The 20,683-nt window shown below is 47.5% G+C and overlaps 1 protein-coding gene across 1 annotated transcript in view; it reads right to left on the bottom strand.

The window, feature by feature from the left end:
• LOC140903746 (alpha-2-macroglobulin-like protein 1) overlaps nucleotides 1–20,683 on the bottom strand; it is a 73,172-nt gene that overhangs the window by 26,229 nt on the left and 26,260 nt on the right. Inside the window, exons 8-12 of the mRNA XM_078850681.1 lie at nucleotides 20,307–20,430; nucleotides 19,089–19,203; nucleotides 18,034–18,143; nucleotides 2,605–2,769; nucleotides 1,837–2,067 (exon numbers count right to left, since the gene is read on the bottom strand). Coding sequence (XP_078706807.1) covers nucleotides 1,837–2,067; nucleotides 2,605–2,769; nucleotides 18,034–18,143; nucleotides 19,089–19,203; nucleotides 20,307–20,430 — 745 coding nt within the window. The remainder of the gene's footprint in view (nucleotides 1–1,836; nucleotides 2,068–2,604; nucleotides 2,770–18,033; nucleotides 18,144–19,088; nucleotides 19,204–20,306; nucleotides 20,431–20,683) is intronic.

Raw genomic sequence — 20,683 nt, 5'->3', positions numbered from 1 at the left:
CTAGATTGTCGGGCTCAACGGGTAGTGATCAATGGCTCCATATCTAGTTGGCAGCCGGTATCAAGTGGAGTACCCCAAGGGTCGGTCCTGGGGCCGGTTTTGTTCAATATCTTCATAAATGATCTGGAGGATGGTGTGGATTGCACTCTCAGCAAATTTGCAGATGATACTAAACTGGGAGGAGTGGTAGATACACTGGAGGGGAGGGATAGGATACAGAAGGACCTAGACAAATTGGAAGATTGGGCAAAAAGAAATCTGATGAGGTTCAATAAGGATAAGTGCAGGGTCCTGCACTTAGGACGGAAGAACCCAATGCACAGCTACAGACTAGGGACCGAATGGCTAGGCAGCAGTTCTGCGGAAAAGGACCTAGGGGTGACAGTGGACGAGAAGCTGGATATGAGTCAGCAGTGTGCCCTTGTTGCCAAGAAGGCCAATGGCATTTTGGGATGTATAAGTAGGGGCATAGCGAGCAGATCGAGGGACGTGATCATTCCCCTCTATTCGACATTGGTGAGGCCTCATCTGGAGTACTGTGTCCAGTTTTGGGCCCCACACTTCAAGAAGGATGTGGATAAATTGGAGAGAGTCCAGCGAAGGGCAACAAAAATGATTAGGGGACTGGAACACATGAGTTATGAGGAGAGGCTGAGGGAGCTGGGATTGTTTAGCCTGCAGAAGAGAAGAATGAGGGGGGATTTGATAGCTGCTTTCAACTACCTGAAAGGGGGTTCCAAAGAGGATGGCTCTAGGCTGTTCTCAATGGTAGCAGATGACAGAACGAGGAGTAATGGTCTCAAGTTGCAGTGGGGGAGGTTTAGATTGGATATTAGGAAAAACTTTTTCACTAAGAGGGTGGTGAAACACTGGAATGCGTTACCTAGGGAGGTGGTAGAATCTCCTTCCTTAGAGGTTTTTAAGGTCAGGCTTGACAAAGCCCTGGCTGGGATGATTTAACTGGGAATTGGTCCTGCTTTGAGCAGGGGGTTGGACTAGATGACCTCCTGAGGTCCCTTCCAACCCTGATATTCTATGATTCTTTCCTTTTTCCTTATAAGAAACCTTTCATTTCAGACACTAAAGGATTGGCTGCCAGCATGGTATTTGGGTAAGATCCAAACTAACATTGACTTGGTGACGTGGCTCACGCTTTGGGGTCAGAAGAACATTTTGTATAGTGAGTAGAGGTTTTAAATGACTTCTCACTGTACTGGACCTTGGCGCTGATTGGAAGCCAGAGAACTGGAATGCAGTAAAGGGGGCTGTGTGATTTCTTTTTTAGCTTCTTGACAACCAGTGTGGGGAATCAGGAGCAGTTTGCGACTGGTTGGTGAGTCCAACTTCAGTGTGACCCACCAGTTTTCAGAGAATCTGCTCTTCTGTTTGCAGCCTGCCCTGACCTTGGCATTTCCAGTGAGGGCTACCCCAGGCACAGTGGGTCACGAGCTGATGCTATACAGGGGGCTGACAAATGCCCCGACGTGGGGATGGCCACGCAGGCTGGAGTCAGGGGAGGGTGCAGCCTCTCCTCCCCACGGACTGAGCCAGCAGAGGTGGGGGTGCAAGAAAGAACATTCAGGCAGATATCCCATTCCCCAGCCCCCCCAGGCCAGCCAGCCCCCACTTTGGGGCCAGATTGGAACCAGAGCCCCTAGTGGGGAAAGGGGAAAAGTCTCGTCCTGATCTAGGCCAGCCCTTGTAATTCAAAGGAACCGTTCCATTCCCCACTGCTCTACTGTGGGGTCACAGCACTGACTCCGCAGCTCATGCTCACACACACGTGCTCACACACACACACACACACACGCTTTAGTCTCCCAGGATGGGGCTCACCAGGAAGATGAAATCCAGGCTCCTGGACACGTTCCCCAGGGTCTCCCTAGCAATGATGTAATCCACCTGGAGCTGCTGGGCCTGGTCGCAGGGCAGCACCCCACCCAGCGAGCGGATCTTCAGGAAACTCTGGCTCTTGGAGTAGAAGGGCTCCAGGTAACGATGGGTATCCGGGTAAATGGGAGAGACTGTGTCATCCTCAGCGCTGTCGTTCACCTGCTTGAAGTGCCCCTGGGGGACAGAGAGAGAGATGGGGATCGCCGGGGTGGTGAGTACCCAGCACAGGACAGGAATGCAGCCGGGACAGGCCAGGCTCTGATGCTGCTGACTGAGCTCACCCCCATGGCCTCTCACCCTGCGTCCGTAAGAGTGACCTGGAAAACCCCAGTGGTTCGAATGGGGCAGCCCAACAGTGGCAATGGGGCAGCTCCTAAGCTGAGCTGCCCGAAGGGGGCGACCTTCCTAACTAAACCCCACCCCGAATATGAATGAGAAGACAAGTGGTGGCACTAAGATGCCGTTTGTGTCACCCCATTGATGACTCTGCTGGTGGGTTCTGCGCCTTCCTCCACCCACCGTCTGGCCTGGCTATTCAGCCTGCAGGCTCTTCGGGCAGGGCCGTTTGCTACGCTGAGTGTGTGCAGCGGCCAGCACCATGGGGCCCAGATCCTGGCTGCTCCTTAGGCACTACCCTAATAAACATCACAGACACAATAACAGAGGCTGGAGTGCAGGGGCCACACTGGGGCTCGGAGGCCCGTCGCTTACTTTCAGAGTGATGCTCCCGGTCCAGCCAGAGGTGTCCAGCTCGAAGGAGGCTCTGCCAGACTCGTCCGTCAGGAAGGTCTGGGCCTTATTCTTATCTCCATAGCTAACAAAGAGCTGCAGCTTCTCATTCTTCAGCGCAGAGCCATCTGCTGCCTTCAGAAGCATCTGAGCCAGGAGAGAAAGGGGGAGATGCACCATTCAAGGGAGCAAACTCCTGGGAGAGTGTTGCCACAGTGTTTTCCCCAGGAATTGAAATTGGGAGGGGTGTTCGAATTTACTGGGCAGGGGGGGAGTGTCAGGGCCGATGAGGGGTGAGACCGTGAGGATGAAGGTGGGCTGTATGGCACCATAGTAAAAACGGGAAAATGTTTCATGACCATTTTATTAGATTAAATTAAAGTTGGCCACTCAAGCCTTCTATGAAGCTCTACATCTACATCCTTCTTGGTTTCTTGTTATAATTTTGCACAACTCTGTTAACGAACTTCTTGAATGCAATGCGTTCCTCTTTGGTGGTTTCTCGTGTGTCTGGTACTTCCATTCCTTCAACTGATATGCTCATTAGATCATTCACATGATCAGGCACAAGGCGACTTCTTTCAAAACACAAAATTCTATTCAACAAGGCAAAAGAACGCTCAACTGTAGCTGTTGTGACTGGGAGTAGCAAGAGATGAATTTCTACTTCTTTCATCCCAGGAAACATAGCACAAAGATCGGGTCGAGCCACTAGTTATGATAAAAAGGAAGTTGAAGTCATACTTCATACATACATAGTTGAAGTCATAGTTGAAGTCGTAGTTGAAGTCATAGTTGAAGTCGTATTCGTCATACGATATTCCACTGTGTGTTCAAATTCTCTAATCTGTCCTGAGCGCATGGCAGCCCCATTGCCGGCAGTGCCTCACTCCACTCAACTGTCGGTGTTTTATAGGACAGGGATCTGTAAAAGCTACATAGGGGTTGAGTAGAATCTAGAAGTCGCTGTTGTAGATTTTTAAGAATCAAGTCTATGTACTTTTTTGATTGTCTTAACAAACACTTCTTGTCCTCTTAACTTAAGGATTCAATATAAATGCCTTCATTAGTCAACTTCTGGACTGACGTCTTTGCTTCTTCCAGTACGTTTTCAATGGATAGCTCTCTGATTGATCCAAATGTAGCTTCTATTGCTGGACAAAGATCTACTACTGTTGTAGCAGATGCCTGGATGGCATTGTTTAATGACCCAAGTAGTTTCAACAGTAGACTTACAAGAGAGAGAATCGCAATAGTCTTCTATGAACGTAGTAGCAAAAGTAATCCACCAGCGTCATTGATGGATCCACCCCATCTTGGTAGATACTTTCCAAAGACAGTACTAACGGCTGGAGTAGTTTTAAGACAACAGCCAAGGATCGCTCATGAGAAAGCCAGCGAGTTTTCCTAAGTTGGACTAATTTGAACTTCAGTCCCAGTGTATCTTCTATATTTTCCAAGATATTCAGTCTTTTTGGACTCTTGCTGAAAAAAGAATATTATGAAGACATAAAATTTTTAGCTTTTTAAATGTCTTTTGAAGAGTCTTCAGCTCGTACTAGCGCTATTTGGAGTAGATGGCCTCTGCAGTGTGTTTAGGAGAGATTAAGGTTACACTTTTCTCTGAGCAAAGCTTGTACTCCCCCATGTCTTCCAGAGAAGTTTGCAGCTCCATCAAATGCACAAGCAGCCATCTCTTTGGGGTCCAATTGACAAGCATTTAACTCTTCTAAGATGTGGGTTGTCACACATGCAGCCGACGTGTCTTCTATAACTTGAACATCTAGAAATGCATCTACTGGCCTACCCCTGACATCAAGATAACGTACACAATGACTTAATACTTGATGACCATTTGCATCGGTGCATTTGTCAGCCATGTATGCAAATTTTTTGAATGTGATGAGAGAGTTCTTCACTTTTTCAACTGTTGAGTCTTTCACTGTTGCACCGCATGCTTCTAGCCAGTCAGTTGAGTTTCTTGCAGAAAGATAGTGAGCATTTGCTGGTCTTGTTCGGAACCAGTGTTCAACTTCAGGATGAACAAGTAACAATGCACTTAACATTGGCCTCCAGTTTGTAGTGTGTGGTATCTCTTGCTTAAATAGAAAGTAGGATGCCACAGCCATGTTTGTTCGCATGAACTGTGTTGTATCTCCAGCATTCTTAACAGCCTCATTAAGTACTTCTAAAATTGGCTTTGAAAGGGGGCTTATAAGGCTTTCTGCATGTTGATGCACTCCAGAGACCTGGTGTTTTGCAGCCTTTTCATGTCGTTTGTCAGCATTGGCTTTGCTGATCGGTCTGACAAGCCCAGCTCCTCCACTTTTACCAACTGTAGCATTGGGAAGCTTTCCTTCTTCATAAGCTTCTTTGCAAGAGGTGCACCATCTTTTGTAACTTCAATAAATGGGAACAATTTGACTGACAAACATAGGGAACTGCCTTTAGGTTTTGGAGACACTGTTTCTTCAGTACGTAGCTGTATTTGTGCTTCGGGCTGGTCGGATGTAGATACACCACTTGAACCTTCAGATGACATGTTGATATATTCTTGGTTCTTGATGTGTTCTTCACCTTTTTTTTTTGAGGCCTTTGAGTGGAAAAATTGTTGCATTATTTTTTGCCTTTTCATTTTCACTTTGACCTGCAACATATAAAAGAGATATGAATAAATTAAATGTTTTGTTAGGATAATGCAAATTTAACATAAGGATAATGCAAAATACACCAAAACACGTAACAGTTCTAGATTTCTAAAGCAAATATAATTTCTTTTAAAAAAATATTTAATTTAAATTGACTTTTGAAAAGTAAACCATCATGGGATAAGAGGGAAGTCCTCTCATGGTTCAGCAACTGGTTAAAAGATGGGAAACAAAGGGTAGGAATAAATTATCCATTTTCAGAATGGAGAGAGATAAATAGTGGTATCCCTGAGGGGTCGGTACGGGGACCATTATGGTTCAACATATTCATAAATGATCTGGAAAAATGGGTAAACAGTGAGGTGGCAAAATTTGCAGATGATACAAAACTATTCAAGATCGTTAAGTCCAAAGCAGACTGCGAAGAGCTACAAAAGGATCTCAAAAAACTGGGTGACTGGGCAACAAAATGGCAGATGAAATTCACTATTGATAAATTCAAAGTAATGCACATTGGAAAACACAATCCCAATTGTACATATAAAATGATGGGGTCTAAATTAGCTGTTAACACTCAAGAAAGAGATGTTGGAGTCATTGTGGATAGTTCTCTGAAAACATCCGCTCAATGTGCAGCGGCAGTCAACACAGCAAACAGAATGTTGGGAATCATTAAGAAAGGGATAGATAATAAGACAGAAAATATCATATTGCCTCTATATAAATCCATGGTACGCGCACACCTTGAATACTGTGTGCAGATCTGGTCACCCCATCCCAAAAAGGATATATTGGAATTGGAAAAGGTACAGAGATGGGCAACTAAAATGATTAGGGGATGAAACAGGAGGAGAGATTAAAATGACTAGGAATTTTCAGCTTACAAAAGAGACGACTAAGGGGGGATATGATAGAGGTCTAGAAAATCTTGACTGGTGTGAAGAAAGTGAATAAGGAAATGTTATTTAATCCTTCACATAACACAAGAACTAGCAGTCACCCAATTGCATTAATAGGCAGCAGGTTTAAAAAAAACAAAAGGAAGTACTTCTTCACACAAGATAAAGTCAACCCATGAAACTCTTTGCCAGGGGATGCTGTGAAGACCAAAACTATAAGAGGATTAAAAAAAGAACTAGATAAATTCTGGAGAATAGGTTCATCAGTGGCTATTAGCCAGAATGGGGAGGGATGCAACACCATGCTCTGAGTGTCCCTAGCATCTTTGCCAGAAGCTGAGAGTGGGCAACAGGGAATGGATCACTTGATGATTACCTGTTCTGTTCATTCCCTCTGGGGCACCTGGCCTTGACCACTGTCGGAAGACAGGATACTGGCCTATATGGACCATTGGTCTGACCCAGTATGGCCGTTCTTATGTAAAAATTAATTATAATAATAAAAATGCTTAGTACAGAAACTCCCCAACATAATGGCCTCTCAAGATAGCAACAATGTGAGAAAACAATAATGCGTTTTAAAAATCTTGGTCTACTAGGAAACAGATTTATGTAAGTTTCCATTCCCTGTCACAAATCTGGCATTCTGGAGCAAAGTCACTAAAATATAGCCCAGCAAACAAATGTTTATTTAACGTGCCCCTCACTTTCCCCTCCACCGCACCCCACTCACCAGTGTTGTCCTTGGTCAGTGGAGACTCAGAGTTCAGAGGTGCTTTCACGTGAGTTCACCTCCCAGTTGGGGGGCAAGAAGGCACCTTGCTCGTTCCTCCAGCTGCTCACTATTCGCTCTGGCCGCTGTTGTTCATTGTGCCACCGTTCACTCCATCGCTCTGTTGCCAATGGCCCTGCACCGTCACCTTCTGCTGCCACTTGCCGCTGTGACCTCTGAGAGTGGGTCTCTTGAGGTTCCCTCAGCTCTCAGTGATTTCAGCCGAGCTCTCAGAGGGGGAACCTCACGGCTAGTGCAGGCTGGGCTGTCTCTTCCACAGAAACACTGTCCCCACCGCAGGTCTGAGCACGTAGACCTGATTCTCAGTGATTTCAGCTGTAGTGATCACTTAACAGAACAAAAGACTCTCTATGGAGCCTAATCAGCTCTGTCTTTAAACAGTGGAGAGGGGCAGGTCAACTAGTAGTTGTGACTCAGGCAGACCATCAAGCAAAACACCTGTCCCCACCCTCTCTCTCGATGCCCTCAGTCAGCAGAGGCTCAGGACAGTTCTACTGCCCTTTACTCCGACAATAAGAACAACAACATTTCACCCCCCCCCCTCCCATTCAAGTGATTTGTAACCCAACCCCAGCCAAAATCTATCACTTGGGCAACACCGCTCTGTTTGCTGGATACCTAGGTAGATTAGGTGTGAATGTAAATACAATCTGGTCCTGAAGCCTTTTCCCCTCCCAGCCCCCAGCTCATCACTAGCTGTCAAGGAGAGCTCATTTAGACTTTGCTTACAAATCATAATTTGAAATTATTAGGTTGGCCAACATCGCCGAAATGAATGCACTGACATTGTCATAAAAAACAACAGCTGGTCAAGGAAGCTAGTCTATGTTTATACTTTTCAAATCCATTATAGTTTTTCAGATACACGTATTTTATCATGCACTGTATATGCTTTTAAAGTGTGTATTAATGTTTCAATTGCAATTCAAATTTCCAAACAATCACTAAATTGGCAACACTGCATGTAACTAGTTCACAAAACTGGGGCGGGAGGGGGGTTGGGGAAATTCAAGGGGGGTGTAGGGAAATCCCTGGTGTTGCCCACTAGGGGCTAAAGAGCTGGATGGCGGCAGAAAGGGACAATGCAATCCAACACTGAGACGCACTGGGAAAGCCCAGGGCTGGGATGGGGTGTTGGGGGTGAGGACTGAGGGGCATTAGCAGATCTGGGAAGAAGTTGGAGCAGGACTGGAATAGCTGGGGGTGCTGGGGTGAGCACTGAGGGGTAACAGGTTGTCTGACCCCTTGACTGAGCCCTCCCTTGGGATGTGGGATTCTGCAGTCCAGCTGCCCCCAGGCCTGAAACCAGGGCCTCAGATCATAGAATATCAGGGTTGGAAGGGACCTCAGGAGGTCATCTAGTCCAACCCCCTGCTCAAAGCAGGACCAATCCCCAATTAAATCATCCCAGCCAGGACTTTGTCAAGCCTGACCTTACATCTCCCAGCCCCTTTGCTTTGTTTACACACATTGCCTCTGAGTCCCATCTGGGCTATGGCCATGCTGGGCTTTAAGATTAACCCCTTACAGACAATGTGGTAGGCAAGCAAGGAACTCGGGGTTAACAAAGGAATTTATGAACCACAGTCACTGAGATGGCTCAAGAGTTACAGATCTTTGCCAAAGAACAAACGTCCTGATGAGCACCCTTGTCTAGTCTGATTTCATCCTGCCTCTGACTCTGGGATTTGTCAACAGTTGAGGCTGGGCAGAATCCCTCCTGCCTTGTCGGTCTCCAGCCAGTCCTTCTGCCATGTGGTGATGGTCAGCCCGGCTGAACAGAGCAGCACCCCTTCTTAAGTATAGCCTCTCTGGACCTTTCTGCTGTGTGCTCAGCTGGAAAACTCCTTCCCCCTCCCCCAGACGTGCTCATCCCACCTGCAGGCCCTTGTGTAGAAATAACATTGTTCTCTGGGGGTGGGCCGGTAGTTGAGAGACAATCAATACTGATGGCAGTAGATTGCCATCTTGAGATCTTCTCCATGATAGTCCTTCAACAAAGTGTCACACACCTTTTCTAGGCTGGGCACCTGTCGGGAATGCAATATGATAATCTGCCTTGGGTAAATTTAGGCATGTGCACAACACATCATACAGTGGGAAGGTACTTACCCGTTAGTAACTAGAGTTTTTCAAGATGTGGTGTCTATATGTGCTCCACTTCTGGTGTGCATATGCCCTGTGCACTGGAGATCTGAAAGCATTAGCCACCAGTGTCCACTGGTTGTGCCTGCACCCTGCATGCCTCCCTTGGGAGCTGAGATCTAAGACATAACTAGTAAGCTGTGGTGCACTAGTCCTTTGGGAGCAGCAGGCCTGGTAATTCTGTGAGTGCCCAGTGGAGAAGGGGCCGGACACTATAGGGGATGCTCAGAGGACTGGGGGCTATTACTCCCAGACCCTTTCCAGCAGCACTATCACCTGGCCAGGTGTTCACCATTTTGTAGTTGTTCATTTGACTTCTCCTTCCTAAGTGACATCTTTATCATATGGATCCACGGGAAGGAGGCCCTTGAAGAATTCCACCTGGATTTCAACAATTTCCATCCCACCATCAACATCAGACTGGACCAGTCCACACAAGGGATCCACTTCCTGGACACTACAGTGCAAATAAGCAATGGTAACAAACACCACCCTATACCGGAAACCTACTGATCGCTATACTTGCCTCCAGCTTCCATCCAGGACACATCATACGATCCATTGTCTACAGCCAAGCCCTAAGATACAACCGCATTTGCTGCAACCCCTCAGACAGAGACAAACACCTACAAGATCTCTATCAAGCATTCTTAAAACTACAATACCCACCTGGGGAAGTGAGGAAACAGATTGACAGAGCGAGACAGGTATCCAGAAGTCACGTACTACAGGACAGGCCCAACAAGGAAAATAACAGAACACCCCTGGCCATCACATACAGCCCCCAGCTAAAACCTCTCCAGCACATCATCAACGATCTACAACCTATTCTGGAAAACGATCCCTCACTCTCACAGACCTTGGGAGGCAGGCCAGTCCTCACTTACAGACAGCCCCATAACCTGAAGCAAACTTTCACCAGCAACTACACCCCACACCACAGAAACACTAACCGAGGAACCAATCCCTGTAACAAACCCCCTTGCCTTCTCTGTCCCTATATCTACTCTAGCGACACCATCACAGGACCCAACCACACAAGCCACATCATCAAGGACTCATTCACCTGCACATCTACTAATGTTATATATGCCATCACATGCCAGCAATGCCCCTCTGCCATGTACATTGGTCAAACCAGACAGTCTCTACGTAAAAGAATAAATGGACACAAAACAAAAGCCAGTAGGAGAACACGTCAATCTCCGTGGACATTCTATAACAGGTTTAAAAGTAGACATACTTCAACAAATGACACAATGAAGATGACTGGATGTGGAAGCTGTGGTATGTACATGATCCTGGAGGGGGCACCTGGTAAGAGTTTTCTCTGCATGAAATGCCGTCTGATAGAGCTGATGGAGGAAAAGATCAGAGGTTTGGAGATGCAGGTGGAAAGTCTGGTAGAGTTTAGGAAGGGGTTTGAGCAGATTATGGAGCAAAGACATGAGGTATCTGAAGGGAAAAGCTCAGACTTGCAGATGGAAGCAGGACTAGGGAATTCTGAGGGGAGACTGGGTGAGGAAAGTGGTCAGTGGAAGCATGTGACTAAAAGAACTAGGCAGAGGAAAAGACGGGCTAGTGAAGGAGAAATAGAGCTTCAGAATAGGTTTGCAGAGTTGGAAAATGAAGAAGGGGCTCAGCAGGTAGTCACTGAAGGTGATAGGGCAAGGAAGAAGAGAAGAGCGGTTAGTCCTATAGGAAAAGGGGAAGAGTTAATGGAGATTACGCCAAATATGAGCCCCAGGAGGATACAGGATGGGTTAAAAAGGATTACAAGGGAGAATGGGAATGGAAAGAACTTGCAGCCAGAGGGAACAGGGGATAGACTGGAGAATAGCACCGTCACTAGGAAAAGGCAGGTCTATGTGATTGGGGACTCTTTACTGAGAAGAATAGATAGGCCTGTAACCAGAGCTGATCCAGAAAATAGGAGGGTGTGCTGTCTTCCAGGTGCTAAGATACGGGATGTAGACCTGAGGTTGAAAAGGATTCTAAAGGGAGCGGGAAAGAATCCCCTAATTATCCTTCATGTGGGAACAAATGATACGGCTAGATTCTCGCTGGAAAGTATTAAGGGAGACTATGCTAGGCTGGGGAGGACGCTTAAGGAAATTGAGGCTCAGGTGATCTTTAGTGGGATTCTGCCTGTTCCTAGAGAAGGGCAACAAAGGTGTGACAAGATTATGACTATCAATAGATGGCTTAGGCAGTGGTGCTATAAGGAGGGCTTTGGGATGTATGGCCATTGGGAGGCCTTCATGGATAGAGGACAGTTCTCTCGGGATGGACTTCATCTGAGTAGGGAAGGAAATAGACTTCTAGGATGGAGGCTGGCACAACTGATTAAGAGAGCTTTAAACTAGGAATTTGGGGGAGATGGTTGGGAGATGTCCAGGTAATCTCCACGCCAGAATTTAGCATAGAGTGGAAAGAAAATGAAGTAAGAGTGGATACAGCTGTAGGTAGGAGGAAGGGCAGTGTAGATACAAGTCTAATAGGTTATACTGGTAGTAAAATAACCGTGCCTAATAGGGTACAGAATGTGAGTGAGGCCAAACAGCAAAAATTAAGATGTTTGTACACTAATGCAAGGAGCCTAGGTAACAAAATGGAGGAACTAGAGTTACTGGTGCAGGAAGTGAAACCAGATATTATAGGTATAACAGAGATCTGGTGGAATAGTCGTCATGACTGGGCTACAGGTATTGAAGGGTATGTGCTGTTTAGGAAAGACCGAAATAAAGGTAAAGGTGGTGGAGTAGCATTGTATATCAATGATGAGATAGAATGTAAAGAAATAAGAAGCGATGAAATGGATATGACTGAGTCTGTCTGGGCAACAATTAAATTGGGGAAGAAAACTATTAGAGCCTCCCCTGGGATAGTGCTTGGGGTGTGCTATAGACCACCGGGATCTAATTTGGATATGGATAGAGCCCTTTTTAATGTTTTTAATGAAGTAAATACTAATGGAAACTGTGTGATCATGGGAGACTTTAACTTCCCAGATATAGACTGGAGGACGAGTGCTAGTAATAATAATAGGGCTCAGATTTTCCTAGATGCGATAGCTGATGGATTCCTTCAGCAAGTAGTTGCTGAACCGACTAGAGGGGATGCCATTTTAGATTTGGTCTTGGTGAGTAATGAGGACCTCATAGAGGAAATGGTTGTAGGGGATAATCTTGGCTCAAGTGATCATGAGCTAATTCAGTTCAAACTGAATGGAAGGATTAACAAAAATAAATCTGCAACTAGGGTTTTTGATTTCAAAAGGGCTGACTTTCAAAAATTAAGGAAATTAGTTAGGGAAGTGGATTGGACTGAAGAATTTATGGGTTTAAAGGTAGAGGAGGCCTGGGATTATTTTAAATTAAAGCTGCAGAAGCTATCGGAAGCCTGCATCCCAAGAAAGGGGAAAAAATTCATAGGCAGGAGTTGTAGACCAAGCTGGATGAGCAAGCATCTTAGAGAGGTAATTAAGAAAAAGCAGAAAGCATATAGGGAGTGGAAGAAGGGAGGGATCAGTAAGGAAAGCTACCTTATTGAGGTCAGAATATGTAGGGATAAAGTGAGACAGGCTAAAAGTCAAGTAGAGTTGGACCTTGCAAAGGGAATTAAAACCAATAGTAAAAGGTTCTATAGTCATATAAATAGGAAGAAAACAAAGAAAGAAGAAGTGGGACCGCTAAAAACTGAGGATGGAGTGGAGGTCAAGGATAATCTAGGCATGGCCCAATATCTAAACAAATACTTTGCCTCAGTCTTTAATAAGACTAAAGAGGATCTTAGGGATAATGGTAGCATGATAAATGGGAATGAGGATATGGAGGTAGACATCACCATATCGGAGGTAGAAGCGAAACTCAAACAGCTTAATGGGACTAAATCGGGGGGCCCAGATAATCTTCATCCAAGAATATTAAAAGAATTGGCACAAGAAATTGCAAGCCCATTAGCAAGAATTTTTAATGAATCTGTAAACTCAGGGGTTGTACCGTATGATTGGAGAATTGCTAACATAGTTCCTATTTTTAAGAAAGGGAAAAAAAGTGATCCAAGTAATTATAGGCCTGTTAGTTTGACATCTGTAGTATGCAAGGTCTTGGAAAAAATTTTGAAGGAGAAGGTAGTTAAGGACATTGAAGTCAATGGTAAATGGGACAAAATACAACATGGTTTTACAAAAGGTAGATCGTGTCAAACCAACCTGATCTCCTTCTTTGAGAGAGTAACAGATTTTTTAGATAAAGGAAACGCAGTGGATCTAATTTACTTAGATTTTAGTAAGGCGTTTGATACTGTGCCACATGGGGAATTATTAGTTAAATTGGATAAGATGGGCATCAATAGGAAAATTGAAAGGTGGATAGGGAATTGGTTAAAGGGGAGACTACAACGGGTCCTACTGAAAGGTGAACTGTCAAGTTGGAGGGAGATTACCAGTGGAGTTCCTCAAGGATCAGTTTTGGGACCAATCTTATTTAATCTTTTTATTACTGACCTGGGCACAAAAAGTGGGAGTGTGCTAATAAAGTTTGCAGATGATACAAAGCTGGGAGGTATTGCTAATTTAGAGAAGGACAGGGATACCCTACAGGAGGATCTGGATGACCTTGTAAACTGGAGTAATAGGAATAGGATGAAATTTAATAGTGAGAAGTGTAAGGTCATGCATTTAGGGATTAATAACAAGAATTTTAGTTATAAGCTAGGGACGCATCAACTAGAAGTAACGGAGGAGGAAAAGGACCTTGAAGTATTGGTTGATCATAGGATGACTATGAGCTACCAATGTGATATGGCTGTGAAAAAAGCTAATGTCGTCTTGGGATGCATCAGGAGAGGTATTTCCAGTAGGGATAAGGAGGTTTTAGTACCGTTATATAAGGCACTGGTGAGACCTCACCTGGAATACTGTGTGCAGTTCTGGTCTCCCATGTTTAAGAAGGATGAATTCAAACTGGAACAGGTACAGAGAAGGGCTACTAGGATGATCCGAGGAATGGAAAACTTGTCTTATGAAAGGAGACTCAGGGAGCTTGGCTTGTTTAGCCTAACTAAAAGAAGGTTGAGGGGAGATATGATTGCTCTCTATAAATATATCAGAGGGATAAATACCAGAGAGGGAGAGGAATTATTTAAACTCAGTACCAATGTGGACACAAGAACAAATGGATATAAACTGGCCACTAGGAAATTTAGATTAGAAATTAGACGAAGGTTTCTAACCATCAGAGGAGTGAAGTTTTGGAATAGCCTTCCGAGGGAAGTAGTGGGGGCAAAAGATCTATCTTGCTTTAAGATTAAACTCGATAAGTTTATGGAGGAGATGGTATGATGGGATAACATGGTTTTGGTAATTAAATATTCATGGTAAATAGGCCCAATGGCCTGTGATGGGTTTTTAGATGGGGTAAGATCCAAGTTACCCGGGAAAGAATTTTCTGTAGTATCTGGCTGATGAATCTTGCCCATATGCTCAGGGTTTAGCTGATCGCCATATTTGGGGTCGGGAAGGAATTTTCCTCCAGGGCAGATTGGAAGGCCCTGGAGGTTTTTCGCCTTCCTCTGTAGCATGGGGCACGGGTCACTTGCTGGAGGATTCTCTGCTCCTTGAGGTCTTCAAACTACAATTTGAGGACTTCAATAGCACAGATATAGGTGTGAGGTCTTTTTTAGGAGTGGTGGGTGAAATTCTGTGGCCTGCATTGTGCAGGAGGTCAGACTAGATGATCATAATGGTCCCTTCTGACCTAAATATCTATGAATCTATGAATCTATAAAAAACTTCAAAAACAGACTTCAAAGAGAAACTGCAGAACTACAATTCATTTGCAAATTTAACACCATTAATTTGGGCTTGAATAGGGACTGGGAGTGGCTGGCTCACAACAAAAGCAACTTCCCCTCTCTTAGTATTGACATCTCCTCATCAATTATTGGGAGTGGACCACATCCACCCTGACTGAACTGGCCCTGTCAACACTGGTTCTCCACTTGTGAGGTAACTCCCTTCTCTTCATGTGTCTGTATAATAATGCCTGCATCCGTCATTTTCACTCCATGCATCTGAAGAAGTGGGGTTTTTACTCATGAAAGCTTATGCCCAAATAAATCTGTTAGCCTTTAAGGTGCCACCGGACTCCTTTTTGTTTTCCTAAGCATAGTACCTCACACTAGTCTTTAACTAATTTCATCTTGTTGATTTCAGAACAATTCACTAATTTGTCAGAGTCATTATGAATTCTAATCCTGTCCTCCAAAGTGCTCGCAACCCCTCCCTGCTTGGGGTCATCCACATATTTTATAAGCGCACTCTCTATTCCATTATCCAAGTCTTTAATGAAAATACTGAGTAGTACCGGACCCAGGACTGACCCCGTGGGACCACACTGGACACGTCTTCCCAGACTGGAGCAAACTATTGAGAACTACCCCTTGAGTATGGGGGTTTCAACCAGTTGTGCATCAACCTTGCAGTAATTTCATTTAGACCAGTGATTTTCAACCAGGGGGACAGGGGCTCCTGGGGGGCTGTGAGCAGGTTTCAGAGGGTCCAACAAACAGGGCCAGTGTTAGACATGCTGCGGCCCAGGGCAGAGGGCTGAAACCCCACCGCGTGGGGCAATTGTCCTGCTTCCTATCCCTTCACACCGGCCCTGACATTTATATGCAGAAAACCAGTTGTTGTGGCAGAGGGGGGCTGTGGAGTTTTTACAACATGTTTAGGGAGAGGCTCAGAAAGAAAAAGGTTGCGAACCCCAATGTAGACCACATTTCCCTACTTTGCTTACGAGGATGTCAAAAGCCTTACTACAAACAGGATATATCGCGTCTACTGCTTCCCCCCAGCCACTAGGCCAGCTAGACGTGGCTTTTCTAACTGGGGCCTTTAAAATCTCCCCTATTGCTCCCCAGGGAGCCAAAAAGGGGCGTCTGGGAGTTCAGAAACGGTCCAATCACCTGGTGCTGTGCCTGTCAGTGCGGGACGCAAAACGAGATTCAGCACTGCCAGCAGCAGCGCTGAAGGACCCGTGCGATGGATGCTGAGTGCAGGAAATGGGACGTCCGGGCCACAGGTGCGGGTAGCAGAGGCGCTGAGGAGAGCGGCACCTGGCGCAACGAAGGCGAGAGCTCTGGTGGCGATGGGTCGGTGCGGAAAACAGTGGTGCCGACTGCACCCACAGCAGCAATGACTGTGCCGGAAGCAGTGGTGCTGAGCGGCCACCCCCAAGAGAAATCATCTCTGGGCTTCAAGGGATGAGACAGCAGTGGAACCAAGGACTCAGGACTCCTTCTCTTTGGGCGCCAGAGGGACCAGGGATTGGTCTCGAGCTGCCCTTCTTAAGTGACAAAGAAAGAGGTGACTTAGCAGGCACCTGGGGAGGAGAGCTACTCCCATGCTCCTTGGCAGGATGGTGTCCATCACACTTGAGGTCGCTAACCGGGGCAGGCACAGCCTTAGAGGTGGAAGAGATGGCTGCTAGGGTACTTTTTACTCAAGGATGAATTGGTCCAAGGAGAATTCTGCATCTCTTTAGGGACTGAGCCTGGCCTCCTAGACTTCTGCATGAGAAATACTTTCAGTCTAGTCTCCCTGGATTTCACAGCCCATTTTGGGAGGGCTCTGAAGTCCCTGCACTGCTCTCTAATGTGTGTCTGTGTATCCAAACAATACAGACACACATTACAGTGTCCCTCGTTCCAGGCATGGCAGACCCACATGAGGAACATAATTTAAATCCTGGGGACTAAACCCCCCTGTACTTGGAGAAGACAGCAATTGCTCACCTCACAGCCCTACCCCCCGGTACCAGGATTCATAGACTCCAAGGCCAGAAGGGACCATTGTGATCATCCAGTCTGACCTCCTGCATAGCACAGGCCAGAGAACTGCCCCAAAATAATTCCCAGAGCCGATCTGTTAGAACAACATCCCGTCTTCATTTACTAATGGTCAGGGATGGAGAATCCATCAAGAACCACAGTAAATTGTTGGTTAATTACCCTCACTATAAAAAATTTACACCATATTTCCAGTTTGAATTTGTCAAGCTTCAACTTCCAGCCATTGGATTGTGTTCGACCTTTCTCTGCTAGATTGGATATATGTTCCCCGATATTTACAAATTGCAATCAAGTCACCCTTTAACCTTCTCTCTCTTAAGCTAAATATATTGAGCTCTTTGTCTCTCACTGTAAGGCATCTTGTCTAATCCTTTAACCATTCCTGGGGCTCTTCTCCGAACCCTTTTCAATTTATCAATATCCTTGTTGAATTGTGGGCACCGGAACTGGACACAATGTTCCAGCATCAGTTGCACCCCTGCCAAATACAGAGTATCCTACTCGAGAGTCCCCCGTTTATCCATCCCAGAATCGCATTAGCTCTTTTGGCCACAGCGTCGCACTGGGAGCTCATGGTCAGCTGATTATCCACCACAACCCCCACATCTTTTTCAGAGTCCCTGCTTCCCAGGCTAGACTCCCCCGCCCTGTAAGTATGGCCGACATTCTTTGCTCCGGGGAGAGGGCATCTAAGACTCAAATCATCCCTAAAACTGGAGAGTTCAGCTTACCACTATCTCCAGTAAAAATTATTAACTATCAAAAATTGCTATTTTCAAAACGTAAAGAGAAAAACTTCAGTGGAGCAGGAGACCGGACACTGCTGCTGGCTCTGTCTCACAGCCAGAGGCCCTGAGAAGGAACTGAGGGTTGGCTGGTTGCTTAACCCCCATTGTGCCCTCGGTAAGAGGGGGCTTGAGGACATGGAGAGCACAGCTAAAGCATTCTGATCTCCAGTGCATGGGGAGCATGTGCACCAGAAGTGCAGCACATCTGGCAAACAGTCAGTGTAAATGGAGGTTACAGTTTGGTTCAGACATATTCCACTCTGTCACACTGGTAATCCTGTTACCTTGCCAGTGTAGGGGATTCCAGCCTTGTAGGTAGCGTCAGCGTCCTCAAAGGTCACCGTAGCGATTTCAGACACGATATCGCAGTGCTTGGTTGCGTTGAGCTCCACCCCTAGCAGGAGAGGGAGGGACGATAGGACGAAGGTGCCGGGAGCAACACCAGAATTCAGGCTACGTCCCAGATTAATCTCCATAACAATACGTGCAGCCGTTCTACCCCCTCTCGCTATCGACTGGAGGATGTGATCTTGATGGAGAATTTGGGAAGTTTGGCGGGGGTCAGAGAAGGATTTTTCTGGGGAATCTGGAAACTAGAAAATTTAGATCCACCTTCCCATGGGGCTTAATCCCAAACCAGCCACTTGACATTTGCCAGCAGGCTCTCCTGCGCTGCGGCCCTTTCCCCAGCAGAGCGCTCTTTACTGAACGGCCCCAGAGCTGACCCCGCACACAGGCCTCTCGGCACAGTGCCTGCCCCCAGAAAGGGCCGTTTTCAGAAGTGCCCAGTGACCCGTTGCCATTCTGGAGCCGCTCTCCTCCAGCCACTTCGCCATCGCTGATGTCAGCACCCAAGGGTAACACTGTAGCCACCCCACAAGTTACAGTTTTCAGCCAAATGGGTGTCAACCGCTCTGGAAATCAGGATTCTTCTGGGTTAAATATGGAGTTATCTGGGGTCATTAATAAGCAATTAGCACTTGCAGTTTTGAACGCTAAGTGCTAATGTCACTGAGGCCGTGACTCAGGACCCAGCGACACAGGCTGGACCTTCACTCCACTCTGCCAGCTCAGTCCAAAGCCAGAGGCCTCTCGCGGGAGGCTGTTTAGTCTTTGCATGAATGTACCCAGGTCTAAACTCCTCATGAGGGATCAATCCAGAGATGGGCTGAACCAGAACCCCAGATCCAACCCGCAAACACTACCTCCTGGGCTCATCTCTAAAGCAGCTGGGGTACAAACGACATTACCACATGTGCAAGTGAGACCCCTCTGCCCCTGGGGGTTTACTGCTGGGGGCTGCCTGGGGGCGTGCATGTGTGCTTGATTTCAGTCCCACCTGTCCCCTCCTCCATGAGAGAGGCCTTGGCCTGGAGGCTCCTCTTGTAGCCAGAGTGGGTCAGGTTGAAGGGAGCCGTCCCCACCTCTCTGGAAAAGCAGCCGTTGCTCTCAGTCTGGAGGGAGAGAATCACGGCCCATTAGCAGCAGCTCTGCAGCAGGCCCTGCAGGTGTCAGCTCAGCAGGTCTCTAATCGGGCTTGGCCTGGTGAGCGCTTGGACGGGAGACACTCAAAGAAAACCTGGGTGCTGAAGTCAGCAGCAGGGGGAGCTCACACCTTGGAGTCGGCCCTGACACCGGTATCCCAGCGCAGCGCTAGGGGGCGCTGTGCAGCTGGAGCTGCTGTGGATGGATGAGACGTAAAACAGAGGCCCTGGCCACTTGTGACCATCCCCTGGTGCTTGTCCCCCATCGTCGTGTTAACGCTGGATAATTCCAATTGGTCCCCCAACCCCGCAGGACTGAGAGCATTCGGGGAGATCTGTGTCTTTACAGTGCCCCCGCCTAACGAGAGCTGCTGATGAGGAAGGGAGGCCCCGTAACCTGGGACACTGGCCTAGGTCTGGAGAGACCGGGGGGCAAGTCCCTGCTCTGCCACAGACTGCCTGCAAGTCCCTCTGAGTACGGCTCCAGCAGAAACATCCTGCGGCACCGAGTCTCAGAGCCCAGCTGCGGGGCTAAAACCAGCAGGTCGACGTTTGGGTCCAGGCTCTAGCCCCGGGAGGGGGGAGGGTCTCGGAGCCCAGGCTGCAGCCGAGCATCTACACTGTTACTTTAGCCCTGTGGCACAAGCCCCAGGCAGCAGAGCTGTGCTCAGAGACACTGCCGCAGGGTTTTTCCTGCGCAGACGGACGCCGAGCATCTCCGTGCCTCAGTTCCCCATCTGTACAATGGGGACAGGAGCCTGCCCCGCCTCCCGGGGCTAGGAGGGTCAGTGAGGCACTGAGATATTATGGTGAAGGGGTCGGGGGGCGCATAAGTCTGGGCCATAAGTCTGTCTGCTGCACAGCGGCCGTCCCCACCCCCCGACCTGCCAGACGGGGACCCTGACGGATCCAGGGCCTGATTCGCCTGCACTGACACCAGCTTTACAATGTCACCAACATCATCAAGGCAGATCACAGCGCCCCCTCTGGCCAGTGTAAGAAAAACATGGAGAGGAGTCTCCTCCAGCAGCATGCCATGTACCTCCCCTCCCCCCATCCGGAGTCGCACTCACCTGGCCAGTGAGCTTCATGCACTCAGTTAGCCCCAGATAGAAACGGTACCACGGATATGAATGTTGTTTCTCCCAACACAGGCTGGCCTGGACCCTCCCCAGGACGGGCTTCCCGTAGCTGTATCTGTTTAGCAGAGGGGAAGGAGAAGGTAAATAGGAGGGGAGGAGGCCAATGCCCCTGCCATGGGGGGCTCCCTGCTGGGGTGGGGCTGGTCATGTGGGTGGGAGGGAAAGCCCCAAGGTGCCCTGCCTGGCCATGAGCATGGGGCAGAGCGGGGCGCAGGCAGGGAAGGGGCAGGTCTGATCCTGGCCTGGGGGCGGTGGGGACAGAGTCAGGCCCAGGGCGGGACCAGCCCCCCCTTTATCGGCCTGGCAGC

This window comes from Lepidochelys kempii, chromosome 27 (assembly GCF_965140285.1).
Source record: "Lepidochelys kempii isolate rLepKem1 chromosome 27, rLepKem1.hap1, whole genome shotgun sequence".
Classification (NCBI taxonomy): Eukaryota; Metazoa; Chordata; order Testudines; family Cheloniidae; genus Lepidochelys; species Lepidochelys kempii.
The sequence above is the reverse complement of the archived record's forward strand: the minus strand, read 5'-3'. Positions and strand labels throughout refer to the sequence as shown.